At 39.0% G+C, this 17,843-nt stretch overlaps 1 protein-coding gene across 1 annotated transcript; it reads right to left on the bottom strand.

The window, feature by feature from the left end:
• Positions 1 to 2,100: 2,100 nt before the first annotated feature.
• Positions 2,101 to 17,638, bottom strand: TRMT6 (tRNA methyltransferase 6 non-catalytic subunit). The gene is made up of 11 exons (XM_080615820.1): positions 17,526 to 17,638; positions 15,073 to 15,200; positions 14,522 to 14,631; positions 11,275 to 11,366; positions 11,105 to 11,188; positions 9,551 to 9,675; positions 7,950 to 8,314; positions 7,656 to 7,741; positions 4,323 to 4,425; positions 4,146 to 4,232; positions 2,101 to 3,223 (listed from the first exon to the last, which is right to left on the bottom strand). The coding sequence occupies exons 1-11, from the start codon at positions 17,624 to 17,626 to the stop codon at positions 3,050 to 3,052; spliced, it is 1,455 nt and encodes a 484-aa protein (XP_080471946.1). The 5' UTR covers positions 17,627 to 17,638; the 3' UTR covers positions 2,101 to 3,049.
• Positions 17,639 to 17,843: the final 205 nt, after the last annotated feature.

The following is a 17,843-nucleotide window of genomic DNA, read 5'->3' on the forward strand; positions in this document are numbered from 1 at the left end:
GACAAATGGTAGATTCACATTAGGTAGGAGGAAGAAATTCTCCACTGTAAGGGTGATGAGGCCCTGGCACAGGTTGCCCAGAGAAGTTGTGGCTGCCCCATCCCTGGCAGTGTTCAAAGCCAGGTCGGATGGGGCTTGGAGCAACCTGGTCTAGTGGAAGGTGTCCCTGCCCATGGCAGGGGGTTGGAACTGGATGAGCTTTAGGGTTTCTTCCAACCCAAACCATTCTGTGATGCTATGCTTGCACACAGGAGAGAGGTGCTGTACCAAGGATTCAGCTGAGTCATGTTATCAGTAAATGTGCAGTGTCCATCATCCCAGCTTAATCCTTTTAATCCACCTGCTCAGTAAAACACAAACACACTCTCCAATTAACTATAAGGCACTACAAAGTGAAAATAGTAAGATGCTGATTCTTGAACTGTGTGAGCATGGCTATGGCAGGGACTTTGGTATGACCATTCAGATGTTTCATCTTGCTTGGTTAAGGTACATGAAGACTGAATCCTGGCTCAAAGGAGTTGGCAAAGTCCAGTTGGACTTGACAGTGTCAAAGGTCTTTTCCAACCTACTTGATTCTATGGTTTCATGAGACTTTTCCAGCAACAGTAAGGACAGTTAGGAAGTGTCCCAGCTGAGGACACTTTTTCTCTCCCCTAGCTGGTATGAGAGAAAGCATGTCCATGAGTATGTAAACACCGAGAAGCAAACAGCTTTAGTTGTAGCACAGAAAACTTTCTAAACTGTTCCAAGCATGTAACTTCTTTCAAAAGCTCAGTTTATGCAAATACACACTCATGAATCAGCAGAGTTTTGCTTAAACACGTCCCTGAAAAGACTTGAAAACCAAATATCATTTGGTGGCTCCAAGAGCTTTGTGACAGCCCTTTTATCTGTCATCTTTCCCTGCTCCACTTGCATTGCTCTGCGGGGCTGACACCACCAGCACCAAGAGCCGAGCGGCTGTTGACTGTGGTGCCTGTTCCGTTTTATCCACACATTTGCATTCCCTGCTCAAGACTTTTTGATGGGTAACATGAGAGGGGTTTTTTTTAACAGCCCTTCAATACGATTTTCATTAATTTGCATTATTTAAAGGCAAATTGCATACTTTTGGCATTGAAGCGAGGTGGTACAATTTAAAACAAGTCTCAGTGTATTGACGTGCACAACCTTGTTCCAGGAAATCAAGTGAAGCACAGATGGTGGTTTTGGCTTCTGAAAGAAAGTGTTGTCTTGCTTCTGGCTCATGCACCCCTGGCTAGAGGTAAATCTGATGTGTAGTTTTAGTAAAGCACAGGACTAGAAAGCTCAGGAACTGCTCATTTCTTCTAATCTTCTATTTTCAACCAGTTTGCAGAGTGAAGGCAGTTGTCTGTTTGCTCTGTGACGAAAGGCAGAAATAAAGACAGGTGCCAAGTCCCTTTACATGCAGCGATCCCTTTGCCAGGCCAAGGCAGGCCGTGCCAGATATCTCCAGTGTGTTACAGGAGCAGAGGCTTGAGCTTTCAGTGAGCCATTGAGCTGAGAACCTGCTGGCTGCTGCAGGAAGGCTGAGGCTCTCTTGAGGTGTCAGCAGCACCTGGGTCTCCTCCGTCACCCTCTCTGGGCAGGATTCATGCTTGGAGGAGCACATCAGGAGATGCAGATAATGGGCAGCTGCACACAAGGCACTCATCCTGATTAGCAGATTCCTGAGCTATGCTTGATAGAGACTAAACACACATATGCAAGTGCCATCTATCTCTTCCTCAGCCCCCCGTGTGTCTTTTCTCTTTGATACACTTTTTATTACATAATTTTCAACCTAATATATTAAAATCTTGCAGGATGCACTCTCTCTCAATTTTGTATTATTTTCCCCAATTACTTACTTGTAAAAAAAATAAAGGCTCCCACATGTTTCAATCATAACCTGCATTTCAACAATGCTGCTTTCATTAGAGAATTTTACAGCTTTATGAAGTCTGGTTACCTGACCCCAGAGCTCCAGATTGCCCCTAACGAGCAAGTGCAAGAATGCCCAAGCTTGCTGGCTCCACAGCCTAAAGCTCCCCAACAGGAGGTTCAAGGGTGCGCAGCCAGCAAGGGTGCGCAGCCGCAAGGGTGCTCCCCTCCTAAAGCCTCTGCCAGACCTCTATTTCCCAAAAGAGGGAAAACTAAGAAAATTAAAATAAAGCTGCTTAGGATAAGCATCCTGTGGTTTAACTGAAATGACAAAGTTAAAAAAAATAATTAAAAAGAGGCTACATATGAAAGATAAGCCAGGAGAATAAATACATATACACACACATAGTGGTGTCAAACCATATCACAACTCCCAGGAAAATGACAGGCAATGCTAACAGAGATATTCTGTTTAAATATCTGATATTTTAATTTATGAACATGCACTCTCTTCTGTACTTATTTAGGAAAATGGTATTATGCTGTAAAGTTCTGGCATTAGTATTCTCTTTTTACTGTTCCTTTGGAAAGAAACCTGATTTTTGCTGTTGATTCCACTTTCTTAAATTGCTGACCACATCCAGGTTCTATGTCCCAAGGGGGGGTAGATCACTACCTACAATATGTCATCTTGATGCTGTTCTGGGAAAATGGAAAGCAAAGGTCCATGTGTTGATTTGGAATTCAACCTTTTAAAAACTACCTCATCATGCCCACTTTTGGCACCAAACAAACGGAATGCCTTCATAGAATCATAGAATCACAGAATCATAGAACAGTTAGGGTTGGAAAGGACCTTAAGATCACCTAGTTCCAACCCCCCTGCCATGCGCAGGATACTTGATACTTCACCGATACTTGATCTTCTCTTTTCTTTGAAATCACTGTGATGTTTGCTTCCAAGGGGTTTTTCTTCTCATTCTGATCACGTATGCTGGTAAAAAGTGAGCCAGTCCTCTGTAGCAGGCACTTCTGCTGCTTTTTGCTGACAGATGTATGGCAGGTACAATTCCTGTGCTGTCAGGAGCACAGAATGTGTATTTGTTATTTTACTAAGAGTTAAGACTCCTGAGATCTAAAAACCAAATCAATTCTTCAAATGTTAACAATGGAGGTCTTGAACTTTGCATCTTTTAGATGATGGCTCTTCCATCTTCAGTGCTTCTAAGTTACCAGAATCAGATTTGCCCTTATCCAAGACAACAGTTATACCAGACAGAAGGTACCCTCCACCTCCGCTCATTGTCAGTTTTGGATGGCTTCGATCTGGTAAGACCTTTAAAAACACAAAACCCAAAACAAACAAGAAAACAAGCATCTGTAAAAACTCACTCTGTAGGTGCACATCAAATTGTGTATTTTAAACTTACAGTGCAAGATGTCATTTTTTTCCAGTCATCACAACAGCCCTTTGGAAAGCGTATTTTGTCTTTAAAGGGCCAAGTATTTGATACCAGGAACCACAGAAATACATGAGATTAGGGGCTTTGCTGATTACTACTTATTGCCTTTCCAGCAAAATTGTAAAGCCAAGGTTTGCGATCCATGAAAGTCCCAGTAACGTGTTCAGAACTGGTGTACTCTGCAAAAAGCCACAGCTGGTCTAACAGCATTGAGTAATACAGTAATTTCCAGTTCTGTCACCATCATCTTTACATAGCTACTCCTCAGGTAAGGAATGGCAATGAACCATCACTTTCAGCTACACTGTACTTTTCCGTAAATGCTTTCTCTTCAGTTACGCTTCCTCATTGCTGTGACTGCCATCACAGGTCTACGCTCATTTACCTGTGTTCAGGACACTGCAGTGTGTTGTTCCTATCTGCACCTGGACACAGTCACCCTCGCCAAGCCTAACTTGTGTGGACATCTTCATCTATGAGTCTCCTCACTGTTCCCAGTCTGGCTGCCTGATCAATAGTCAGTAATCATGGCTACCCTTGAATTAAGTCATCCCCCAAATGGTAATTCCTCATGGACTCCAGAAGCCTATAGTTAAGGAGAAAGTCAGGAAGATAAAAGAACCTCTTCAGAAGTGGTGAGCTGCTCAGAAATCAGGCATGGTTTTGCTTCTTCATTGTTGAGAGGGTACTACTCCACATGTGCAAACATCTAATTCAAACTAAGTTAGAGGAACCGGTATTTTTCATTGTGGAGGCATTTTACCCTCTCTTACAGCCACTCACTGTACTCCTTACCTGGTAGTTTCGTAGCCAGGTTTCAGACAGCTTTAGGTTAATAACACCGCCTCTTTCCCTCAGCTTTGTGTAACATTCTAATAATGGCTTAAAGAGAAAACAAATAGTAGGTTACAGAGCAGAACAGTCCCAAACTTTACTTTAGCTATAACAGCTAAAGTAACGAACATGGTTTACCTCTTTATACTGGCAGTAGACAACAAAAGGCCTTGAAGGAGCAACAAATTCCAGTAAAGCAAGCAGTAAAGGAGTGGGATGAAACTTGCTGGCTACAATTAAGCTGCAAAAGAAATTTCATGCACATTAGTCTTCTCCTTCTGAAACCTATTCATCAAGTGTCATTTTCTCCTACTTAGTACAGCAATCAATTATAGCTTAAATGTTGCTCATCAGCATGTTTTCATGGCTCCACCAACTCCCCAAATACAAGAACAGATCACGATTTCCTACTTGCATAATTAAGAGGGTAAAACACTTGCTCCCTAAAGTGCAGTATATTGAAGGCACCACAGGAGCACTCAGTTCAGCTGTGCTGAGTTCCACACTAATTCTTCCAACCCAAGAATCTGCATGCTGCTTTCTCTACTCTAAGCCCACCCTCCAAATAGAGTTTACATTTTGTGACTGATAATTGTAGCCTAGAATGGAACCTCAGTTGTGATTCTTTATAGACTGGATCATCTATTTAAAGTGTTTCATCTATTTAAAGTGTTTTATATAAAAGTTATTATATAAAACAATCCCTTAATGGATATGACTAAAAACTTTTTTAAAAGAAATTATGTCCTTGCCAACTTAAGTTGTCCTTTAAAGGTTTCATATTTTATTCTCCATTCTCACATTTCAATATCATAGTATAACTGATAGTTAAGATTCTCTATAGACTAATGTAGAGTTTTAATCAAGAAAATCACTGCTAAACTAGATTTGGTTGAGTAAATCAGTAAGTTGTTCTGATGCAGAAAAGATTTGGCTAATAAAACTACTTCTCCAGTATACAGATACTCTACGAGAAGACTCATCAATTTACATTTGTTCTCCAGGGGAGCATGAAGCACTGGAGACACTGTTAAACTTCCTATCAAAAGGGAGGTATAAATGGATGTTCAATTTTCTAAACACAATAAAGAGGTGAGACAATTCTTTTAGTGGTTTTCATTTTGTTTTTCTGCCCATTGTGGCCTTGCGAGCCATTTACTTCAAATCCAAACTTCAAAACATGCTCAGTAATTAACCAAGCAGACCACAAAGAGAAATACTCCAAACTGAGTCTCAGAAGGCTTGGAATGCTGCACTGATGCTGCCAGGAGCTCTGCCAGACAACAGGAAGGTGAGAGATGAGGCAGACTGTGAAAAATCAAATTCTGTTCCCTCATACGGCAGCACATATTGTTGTTGGCAGGTGGTCTGGCCAGTCACAAAATTAATGTAATGGGTGAGAGGGGAGGATGAGGAGAGAGGAAGGGCACAGAAGGGCAGGGAGGAGGATATGGTCTAATTCTGAACACATGAAGTGTCTATGAACAAATTTCCACTTCTGTAGTATCAGAAAAATACCCTATCGTAAAGAAGTCTTCTTTAAAAGAATACCAAATCTGTAATGTCTTCCTTCCCCCCCCAAAGACCTGTGACAGACTTCAACTCTCATAAAAATGGAATTGAACAAATCAGTGTAGTACAAGCAATGTTTTAGCACATAACAGCACAGAAGATACAATTTAAATAAAATTTTTATCTTCTACATTAAGTAGTAAATATTGTTAAATCCAGGATCTCAAAAATTAATTCTCCTAAAGCTGGTGCGAGTCTTCACCTCATAACCAGTTCCTCTTTACTCTGACAGTAAATCCTAATCTTTCTGCCCACCTCCAGTGTTAACCAGCCTTTTTTACCTATCCTTTTCCCTGTTTCTCTTGCAAAACAAACCCCTAACTTCCCTGCCTGCTTCTACTCATGCACGAGGTCGTTAGTTTGAAGCATTTCTTTATTCCAGGCCAATTTTTCCTGGCTTAGCAGTATGTTCCCTGCGGTTCTTGATCTAAACAAATGGTGAACTATAAAAGGCAGATGACTAAAGAAAAGTGATCCTGACTGAACCATCTGTGACAGTGCCTTCAGGCAACCATAAACTTCCCCCCATCATGCTGAAGACTTCCTAAAGCAAGAAATCACTCCTCCCTTCAAGTAGGTAATTTGTTACAGCTTTCATGCATTACAAAGGGCAGAAGTAGTATACAAGTGACTGAAAACAACTGAACAGGAGACAAATACTAAATAGACTTCCTTAAATTCAAACTTAATCAACAATAAAAAATACTATTTTACACTATAGGAAATATCAAATCATATATTAATTTCCACTTTGCCAGACCACACACAGACACTAATTATAATGATGGCTGCAGGAGACAGTGGTAAAACCAGCTAGGGTAAAACTCCAGTGCTATTTAGGCAGCTTAATGATGTTGTGGTTTAAACCAGGACAATGGTCACCCACTGCAATGGCCAGTGGTGCTCCTGCTGCCAAACAGATGTGCAGGACTTTTTACAAACGTCCTGTACCATTTGATTGCTTTGGGGAACACAGAGTGCCCTGTCCCTCCCTTTTTATAGTAATTCTACCACTTAAAAATGCTAGACATGAATGAGCACAAGTTAAAATATTTCATAGTAATACAAAGCTATACACAAGCATTTAAAGATAACCAATAAATGTGTATTAAAATTTACCCAAGCAGAACTGCTTTATTCCCAGTGAGCCAATATTATTAAGATGGGAAAATGAATGTTATTAATTAAATCAACTTTACTTGATTAACTCAAATAACTTCAACATTTGCTATGAACATCATGAAGAAGTCACAACTTAAAACCACCAAATGCTCTTACACTACTGTGGGAATACATGTTTACTATTTTTATATATTCCCACATTTATTTCTAGGAATATATTTATTATATTTGTTTTAAACTTATGATACTAAATCTTTATTTTAAATTGTTCCTTGGGAACAACTGATCCTGGCTAAAGCAGTAAAATGAAGTTATGTGTTTTCTCCTGTGTAAGAAAGAAATGAGTTTCTAAAAACAACCAACCAACTCCAAACCAACAAACTTGGATCCAATTTAATAAACTTAAACCCTCAGGTTCTACTTTGCCAATTAGAATCCTGGAATTATTTTTAATTGGCAATCATTTTGTATGAAATTCCTCCTGGATTCTGTTTCTCTTTGGATGGAAGAGATTTATTTCTTTTTAAATGTTTACTCATAGCTAGTGGGGAAACCATGACTGTTAGATCATGAAACTTCGAACTGTTTAAATAACAGAAAAAAAAAATCTCAATCAGGTAAGAACCAAACCAGACCCAAGACACATGTGGGTTGACTGCTTGCTTGTAAATATAAAGAAGTAAATTGGGGTATTTTTAAAGCAAAGCTTTGATTTGTTTCAAAGGAAATTATTTCCTGTAGGTGTATTTTCAAACATGTTTCTGACTACAAACTCACCCATCAGCATTCTTCTCTCTCAACAAAGCAGCGGTTTCTAACAGCTTTTTCCTTCTCTCCCACTGTTTTCTTTGCTTTTCCTGAGCCTTTGAACAACAAAACAAATAAGTTTGCACTTTAACTGGTAACTATGCATTAAACCATCTAAGATGCAGAAAATGCAAGACAAAAGACAACTTCCAGAGTTCCATTTTGACACCTGATTAGGCTGTATTTCAGCATGTCTGATTCCGATGGCACTGTGACAGTACGCAGACATTGTAAAACTTCAGTAGCCATGATAAATATTCTTACATTTTCTTTATTTTCTTTTTCTTTGTTCTCTTTATGTTCTACATCCTCAGCATTAATGTCCATTGTTTCTTGCTCTTCTGTTTGGTTGGTCTCCATAGCTGCTTCAGTAGTAGATTCCTCTTCTGTTTCCTGTAGGGAAGTCTGCTTCTCATCAGTCAATCCATTGCTTTCTTCTTCCACTAGTGCATTATCTTTGGGTTCTGAAGGCAGAGTCTCTGTAGAAAATGTCCCAGAGAGCAGACTATCCACTTTGCTGAGAGGGAATTCATGAAGGTTATCAAAAAAGACTTTCGGAAATCCAAAACAACTGGTAGCAGCTCTAACAGGTCCCCCTCCTGGATACATTTGAATAATGGATCCATAGCCTACAAGAGCAAGAGAATCAAAAACACATTGGAAAGCCAGAATTTCTTAAATTGCTTAAAATTTCTAAAATGCTAAAACAAAGTGTTCATTTAGAAACAGATAAGTAATTTGCCTGGGTTTAATCTAACTTTCATTAGGTTAAAGATGCTGAAGCATGCCTCAAGGCAGAAGATCTTTATTGGAAGAACAAGTTACTAAAATTCAAAAGGATAAGGTAACTCAAAGATTCTGCATGTATTTAGGATGAGCACAGAACATGTAAGTAGTAACAAATTGTTAGAAAAGCTAATTTAATTAAGAATTAAAAGACATTTGATATAGTATTTGTTACTTATAACTATGGAGTGGTTTAGTTTAAACAGTATTAATAGGCAAAGAATTTCTTCAACATCCAGATGCTGAAGGAAGAGATGTCAGATGTTTAAACATACTAAAAAGAACTTTTCAATAGTTAGACTGAAATGGCATCTTATTTAATGTACTTCAGAAAGTATCCATATGGCCAAAAGTTGCTGAAACAGAAACCAAGTTACAGTACAGCTGCCAGTGAGCTCCTCAGCCAACAGTCAGCACATCTGGGTGCACAACATTAGATCACACTTCCTACCTTTCTAGGCTTCTGGAACATAACTGTGACCTCTCTCTAGTGTCTTTGACTGATTTGTAATGAAACTAATTAACTAAGTTTGAAACATAAAAGTCATATATGACATTTTCTTGAGCATATTCTAGGATAAGTTTGACTTAGTTTTTAAAATGCACATTTTGCATACATTAAACCTCTGGTGCAGTGAACAAGAGGAATGATGACATTTCCGGTGCTGTGGGCTGTCTGAATTCCAGTGCTACTATTCCGGTTTTCTGCCATTGACCTTCCTGGACTTCCCAAGTGCCTGGGAACAATCAGCATACAAGCTCCTTACAGCCTTTTTTGTACACAATATCATTATGCTAAGACAGAAACTAAAACAGACCTACATAGAGTGATAGCAACTTTAAATTTCCTATTCTTTTTTTAAATGGTGTAAAATAAATCAAACTGAAATATGCAAAATACAGCCGTCTCCAATGGAAAACCAAGTATCTCTTTGAATAGTGGAGACACTGAAAGTAATTTTAAAAACTGAGAATGCATTTTGAAGTACTGCCTTTTAGATGTACCACATACATATGCATTTCTTAAGTTTCAAGTAAGCCCTCAGTCCATACATTACTTAAGCTACCATGTTCCTCACCTCCCATTCGCTCCATCACTGCACCCAGCACAAGGCCTGCACATGTTTCCATTACAATCATCTTGTTGCCAGCACGGATGTTTCCTAAAGTCAGCATCTGAGCCAGGGTGTCATACCGCAGGTGGCTGGAAGACAGGGGGGGTTTAGCAATATCAAATTAGTTTTCTTAAGAGTTAGAAATAGTGTATTAGCTCAGGAGCCTGTCAAAAAAAGCTAAATTGGACACCTGCTGTGTCAGTGAGACAAAATATTTTTTAAACTTTGTTTTCTCTGATAGGTCACTTTTGTAAAGAACAAACGGTATTTGGATGTATTTCCTAATCCAGTGATGTGTCCTTTGTGATGTTTACCTGTGCTGCAGCAACATGCACCACCTGCAATCCAGGACCAAAACCAAACTCTACTGGCCACAGCACATGTACTAGAGAGATTCAGTGATGGCCAAGGAAATGACAAATAATCATAGCAGATAAATAAAGCTAACTGATGGACATGGGCGAAGGAGAAGGAAAAAGATTTGGGAAGCCTTAAATAACATAAGTTTGGGGGTTTTAAGTCTCATCATCTTAGATCTACTCTTACTGCTTTATAAACAATAAGTCCACTTCAAACAATGTCTGTAACAGTGCGCCATTTAATTTAGGTAAGTGAAAATCAAACACTGCTAGATCTCTGTTGTTGTCACCCCCCATCCTCAATGTTAACCACATATTTTTAAATTCTAGAAAGACTTCTGACTGAAGAAGGTTTTGAATCCCTAACACATTAAAAACAAAAATTCATACTTCTGGTACGTGGCTTGTTATTTTGATTACTGAGTGAGAAAACAAGAGGTGATATGCCACTGACCAAAACCAGATAAGAAATAGTTCTGAACATGTGGAAAGCCTCTGCCTCCATAGATAATTAGCAAGATGGTGGTGGTAGGGAAATGGTGAAAGCTTAGTTTGGATGCAAAAGTCTTCGTCTTTGCTGCAATAGCATATTGATTCATTTTCTATATCACATTTTAAATTTTCTTTCCATTAATAGGGAAAAAGATATGTGAATATAGAATCACAGAATCATAGAATAGTTAGGGTTGGAAAGGACCTTAAGATCATCTAGTTCCAACCCCCCTGCCTTGGGCAGGGACACCCCACACTAAACCATGCCACCCAAGGCCTCATCCAGCCTGGCCTTGAACACCGCCAAGGAAGGAGCATTCACAACCTCCCTGGGCAACCCATTCCAGTGCCTCACCACCCTCACAGTAAAGAATTTCCTCCTTATATCCAATCTAAACTTCCCCTGTTTAAGTTTGAACCCATTACCCCTTGTCCTGTCACTACAGTCCCTGATGAATAGTCCATTCCCAGCATCCTTGTAGGCCCCCTTCAGATACTGGAAGGCTGCCTTCTCAATATTATATACTCAATATTATATACTCCAGAATAATACAGGTATTTTGAAAGAATATTAAAATATCTTTGTTATAATTTGTTTAAAATTATAACAGAATTTATATTTTTTTATAAATTATAATTTGAAAAAAGAAACAAAATAAAAACTTACTTAATTTTTCCAGGTTCCCTTGCATAATACATAGTTGCAAGAATGCGAGTGGATGGTTTCACAATTGTAATAAGTGTCTCATATCTGTAAGAAACACACAGCAAGTCTAATTCTAAGCTCTGCAAATTAGAGAACTACTAAATATTTTCTACACCTTGAAATTCACTTACTTTTTTTTCTTCTTCTTTATGTATTTATCTTGAGCAAATTCTGTTTTGTTTCTGAATGTTGTACTGTTCTCTATTAACCGCTGAACTATTTCCTTGGAAGAGACAATTTCTTTTTATTATAGCTGGTATTTCTTGTTCATTTTATATAGAGTATTTTTTTAAACAAACACTGAAAATATTTTCTTCTAGTAGAGGCATATATACCATTAATTTCGACTGACATTAACTGTGAAGTAAATTCCTATTACTCAACATGACAAGCGTAGTAATTTAATCGTCTACTTTTGTCTCTTGGCGTTCTGTAGCTACTAATGCCAGCATGAAAATGTGCAATTGAAAATACCTATCCTGGAAATAGGGCGTTTTGTGGGGAAGGAGTCTGGTAGGTGCCAGAACTAACTCATGAGAGAGGTCAGGCTCATACTGGCCCAAAATGAATTAAAACCATGATTGTTCCTTTTGGCATCAGCAAGTCATTACTTTAACTCGTACTGTAAAGCCTCAGTACCTAAATATTCCTATCCCATGCTGAATGTGGATGAGACTACCCTGCTTTCTCCAAGTGATTAGCTACTTTTTATTATCCTGTATTTTGAATGAGTCAGTTATGTTTAATGTCAGTTATTATAGAACAACTGACATACACTGTTAGTCTAACATTCCCCATAATAACTGGATTGCACAACAGTACCCCAAGTCCTGTGTCAAGCTATACAGACAAAATACTTTACAACAACAAAACAAAATAAGGGATCTGATGTCATATGTAACATTTACTTTAATCCAACTCCCTCTTTGGGTCTCTTTGTCTGACTTCAGCATCTCTATCTTTGAGGGTATCTTTTTTTTCCATGTTGTCCTAGTTCTTCCCCTATAGTCTGACTACTTTGCAGACATTTTCCTTATACCACTTCGTCTGCATCACAAATTGTGCTGGACTCCTGTACTCCTTGCACAATGTCAAACTCAGCATTTACTATTTCCTACAATACTCCCCTGACTTCTTCCTTGTCTATCTTCCAGGTTTTCTCAGAATTCCAGTTTTTGTTTCCTGGTCTCCTTGTTCTCATCTCCTCTCTTTGCCAAATCAAACTCTTCCTCGTATTTTTGGGTTACAGCTGGAGGGATCACTAAGTCCTCCAACAAAAAAAATGGATTTGTCTCCCTGTCTGCAATACAAGAACAAATGCTGCAGAGTGCTGTTTTGGTTGTTGTGATCAAAGTAATTTAACTACTAAAATTGTAAGTTTCTATTAAACAAGAACAATAGTATAATCTGGCCTCACAGGAATTGGCAGGGGGAAGAATGACAAAAAGGATTCTTTTCAATGTGGACACCGCATCTCCTATTGCACTTTAAGAACCTGCTCCAAAATGCAGTGGTGCATGTACTTTTCACTTGCTATTGCTGCTTTTCAAACTATTAGTTCTTAGAAGTCCTTCAAGCACTTAAAAGGTATTATTAATGGCATGAGACAACTTATCTTTCCTTTTTTGCCTTATTCTCAGAAAAAGTTAAATGCAATACCTGTGTTGTTTTGTTGGGGTTTTTTGTTAAATTTACAGTTAGGAAACTGAGGAATATTTCTCTAGAGCAATCAAAAGCCACAAGGAAGCTGCAGCACTACACAATGCCCTGACAGCACTACACAATGCCCTGGGAGTACATGCCACTTCATGTCTTCATCCTAATAACTATCCCTCAGCACCTGGGAAGGATTTGGGAAGTGATGGGCCCCATTAACACTGAGGTTGCTTTATTTCGAGTAACAATCATCTCTAAAATGAGCCTGCATCACAAAGACATGCCATTCACAAACATGAGTTCAGATTTTTCAGTCATTTATGGAAGAATAATATCTGTCACTGTTCATATCATAGAATGGTTTGGGTTGGAAAGGACCTTAAGATCATCTAGTTCCAATGCCACTGCCATGGGCAGGGATGCCTCATACTCGACCATGTTGCCCAAAGCTCTATTCAACCTGGCCTTAAGCACTGCCAGGGTTGGGGCATTTACTGCTTCTTTGGACAACCTGTTCCAGTGCCTCACAGTAAGGAATTTCTTCCTTGTATCTAACCTGAACTTCCCCTGTTTAAGTTTAAACCCATTACCACTTGTCCTATCACTACAGTCCCTGAGATGAAGAGTCCCTGTCCATATAACACAGTCTAAAATGAATATTCAGCTACAGTTCAGAAACCAGAGTTAACAAAGTAGGATATTTTAATAATCTAAAATAAAAGTATGGTAGGTACATGGCATAGGCATGCTGAGGACATACAGAAAGGCCAGAGCGATCTTCTGCCACAGATAATGAGATTGAATGAAAAACATCAAAGCTATCAGACTGATTAGTACATTCCTCTCAAGGAGGTAACACAACTAGCAGCACAACCATGGAAGCAGAAGAAATACCAATTTAAACTCCTTGGAGCCATCCATTATTAAGCAGGCAAAAGCAGAACAGCTGCTCTGAGGAGCAGCAGCAAACAGCAAGATGCAAAAAGGAGATGAACTTGATGTAAGCATGAGCAATTTCTTATTTTTATTTGAAAGGATAAACCAAAGACAACAGAGAATTTTGCCTGATAATATGTGCGCAACAGAACTGGCTGCAGTGGTTTATTAACATTTAATATGGCCTCACTTCTTTTTGACAAACTACAGGGTAAAAATCAAACCCTTTTCTAAAAGAACAGATCTCTTAAGAATATTCTTCACTTTTGAGATGCAGATAAAACACGTGTTTTTGCATCACGTGTTTGGTAGGTACTGCCTAAAAGCACACTGATAGTATACAGGTTATATAGTGTTCTTTGTTACCACTTCGAGGTTCATCTATAATCCTTTCCTACACCTTTGATTAATTATTGCATAATTAATAGGTCTGTAATATAGAAACACTGATTTTAACCTTATGAACAAACAAAACTGAAAGGTGATTATGTGAACTGTCTTTCTTTACAGGTTTTAATATTTCTTTTTGTCTTGTTATGACTTCTGATGCCATATAAATTCATAATTTACTCTCTATTGACAGAACTACCAACCTTACATGAAGTTTTCTCTCAAAATAGCCTTTGCATTTTTGTAAAAACAGATCTTTAGGGAAATCAATGACTTGAGCAGCAGAACAAAGAAAAAGCACTGAAGTCTATGCATTGATAAAAAGAATAGCCTATTTCGTAAGCTAAAATATAACCATCAAGGTAGCACAGAAATTACACCAAAACCTTATTTTACCTGTCCTTTAATACCCTTGTCCTTCAAAGCCTTTATGTCATCATGAGTCAGCTTTTGAGACTTTCCATCGTCAACTATGTTACGATTATCTGTACCTGCTTCTTTTGTTTCTAAAGGAAAAGGATATAGATTTGTAAAATCTCCTTCTAAACATCTTTAAGTTGGAAAAACATGATTTTAGTTTCACAGAAAGCAGACTTCTCAGGATTAAACACACATGCTTCATGGCCTTGCAAAGTATTGCCTAAGCAATCAATGAAATGTAATATGTCGAACACATCTTAATGTATATATATTCACCCAAAGTAAGGCCCAAATATTCTCCCATATTAAAAAGCTTATTTGTTATGAGACTAGTGAAACAGCAGATCAAGACAAAACCATGCACTTTTATGACAGAAAAAATGTTAAGTACCATTAAGTTAATGATTAATCAATGATTAATACAAAGTTTTTCCATCACCTTTGGTATTATCAAAGAAACAAATTAACTAGAATTCATTTGTTGGTTGTTTTTTTTTTTTCAAACATCAGTCAATCCTTTGCAATACCTTTGTTAATCTCTTCCACCTCTTGCTTTGGCTGGAGGTTTCCACCACCCGTTACTTCAAATGCAGTTCCATAAACATGACCAATGGCGTTATCCAGGTAGAACCACTGCTTCTCAAAAATAATTTTTCTGAAATAATAAAAAAAGTTGATGATATTAAAAGCATTATTTTTTACCATGTCTGAAACCCACAACAGTTGAAACTAAACTACAGCTTCACACATGCTATTTTTATCTATATTCTTGAAGAAAACCAGGAGGACAAGCATAAAAAGTGAAATTAACCACAAAACCACATTTAACTGAAACTGGTCAGGAAAGAACAAAGAACTTCAGTTGAGCATACAGTAAGAAGATTTTTTTTCCCAGTTCAAAAGAATTCTATAATGGCAGCTAAAACAAGTCTATAGCACTTGAATTGCACAGTACCATTTGTGACAGAGAACATCAGAGCAAGGTAAGGAATGAAATAAATCTGAAGTATATTAAATCTAGGCTGGGTCATGCAGAATAGTGCAGAAAGGACACAGAATGGTTTGGGTTGGAAGGGACCTTAAAGCTCATTCAGTTCCAACCCCCTGCCACAGGCAGGGATACCTTCCACTAGAGCTGGTTGCTCTAAGCCCCATCCAACCTGGCCCTGAAGACTGCCAGGGATGGGGCAGCCACAGCTTCTCTGGGCAACCTGTGCCAGTGTCTCACCACCCTCGTAGTAAAGTATTTCCTCCTAATATCTAACCTAAATCTACCCTTTTTCAGTTTAAAGCCATACCCTTGGTGACTATGAGCCTGTATTTTGCAGAGCTCCTTTGAAATAACATTTGCCAAAGACTATGAAGAAGACAGCAGAAATGTTTAATACAAAAATTTATTATCACTTTCAGTTTGATTGCACTAAAGGAGGTTTGCACTCTTCCTCCTTCACACAAAACAAGATCCAAAAAGCCTTTACCTTTCAGCCTGACCTACAAAGGTTTTCTTGCTGACCAGGGAAATACCAATCTTGTCAAATGAAACAGGTACCAGTGTATATGCCACACGCACATCTGAATCAAAATTTATCATTAAGACCTCTTATTTTGCTGATTAGACTCATTACTAATTCTGAAGCTAAGCAAAAAGGTTGTGTTCTTTGTTATTTCCAGTTTTCTACTGGCTGAAGAATGCAATTCATGCATATTCTTTGCATATAATATTACTTAAATCTCCAAGTACAATCCAGAACTTAGATAAAGCATAAGAAGAAAGTTCTGTCAGACATTACCAAATTCTTTTCATACAAAATTAACATACTTGCTCACAGAGTCTATTAATCCCTGCCAACCAGATCTTAAAAGACTAATAAAAGTTCATAAAAACTTGAAATTACTGAAAATAATGTGGATACATAAAAAATTGCATGCAAGTACTCAAATTTTATTTTGATGACCATTCAAAAAAGAACATCCAACCACAGCTACTGTCATGTGTTATTTGACTGTCCTGACCCACATCAGATTATAAAAAAGGAAAAATCAATGCAAAAGTAATTTAATTTCCTTTGTCATTTGAACTGTCATTTAGATGGCAATATTTACTCTCTGACTTTTTTATTCTTTATTTTATGATAAGGATTTTAAACAAAAAGTGAAGAGGGACCCAATGAGCAGATCTTGGCAGAGCTCTGCAGGCTAACAGGGTAACTACCTGATTCCAGTGCCAGATTCTACTGGTGAACATTAAGACTGTCAATAACCAGTACTCCCAAATCTCTAGGTCTGAAATATGTCATTTTTAAACCAGTCTCATTCAAGCATAGTACCTTTAAAGCTCCATGCTACTGCATCAGATGTCTGGCCACATTACCCAACACTGACTTCTACACATTAGTCTATAAAATTGTCTGCTGCAATGGGAAGAGCCCAGGCTGTGTCCACTGATTACAGTATTTCCTGCTGGGGTGCAGGTGCTTCTTGCTATGTCAGTTGGCCTAGGAAAAAGAAACAGGAAACCTTCCATAGCACCCTCTCCAAGCCAGTAACTACACAGACCTGACACCTAGCATCTTCCTCCAGACTAACACCGATGAGAACACTGAAGCCAATCCCTATTTAAGAATGCAATGTTGCATCTTGCAGATATTATATGCCACAGTGACAGAAATATGATGGAGACATGCTTTTCAGACTGCTGCACCTTTCCTCCTCTTCAATCAGCACCCGTTTAACAACGAAAACACAAGAACATATTAAATAACTTCCAAAGTTAAATAAGAAACGCAACCAGGTGATTTTCCGGACTGTTCTTCTTCTTATTCCTGATTGCACAGCAAGGACCTGTAGACCACAACAGCCGCACAGGGAGCCCCCTTCCCTCAGGTAGGCCACCACTGGAGCCGCCTTAAGGGTGGGGGGGAGGGGAGCGCGCAAACCTCGGCCAAGCGGGAGACGACAAGCAGCACCGAAAACCCCTCACCTCCGCCGCTGCACGGGTACCGCTTTGAAGACATCGTCCCGCTTCAGGACAGCGCAGTCCCCCTCACGAATACACGAGACCAACCTCAGCCCGTCCTCCATCGCCGCCCCTCGTGCACTTCCGTACCGCGGAGGTGGCCAGTGCGCATGCGCAAGTGCACATTGAAGGTGGAGCAGAACAAGCCGAGGCAAAGAGCGAGTGGGCGGGGTGGGACTCCCTCGGAACGGAAAGGGGTAGCCAATGAGAGCGGGCGAGCTGCGCCCCCTGCTCCATGGCGACACTATATGCTCCTTCGGGATTGGCTGCAGCGCTGGAAGG

Source organism: Psittacula echo (assembly GCF_963264785.1).
Source record: "Psittacula echo genome assembly, chromosome: 4".
NCBI classification, from domain to species: Eukaryota; Metazoa; Chordata; class Aves; order Psittaciformes; family Psittacidae; genus Psittacula; species Psittacula echo.

Coding starts and splice junctions, on each gene's coding strand:
- TRMT6 (XM_080615820.1), bottom strand. CDS start 17,626: ATGGAGGACGGGCTGAGGTTGGTCTCGTGTATTCGTGAGGGGGACTGC. Junction 11,189..11,274: donor ATAAAGAAGAAGAAAAAAAA/GTAAGTGAATTT, acceptor TGTTTCTTACAG/ATATGAGACACTTATTACAA. Junction 9,676..11,104: donor AGGGAACCTGGAAAAATTAA/GTAAGTTTTTAT, acceptor CCTGTCTTCCAG/CCACCTGCGGTATGACACCC.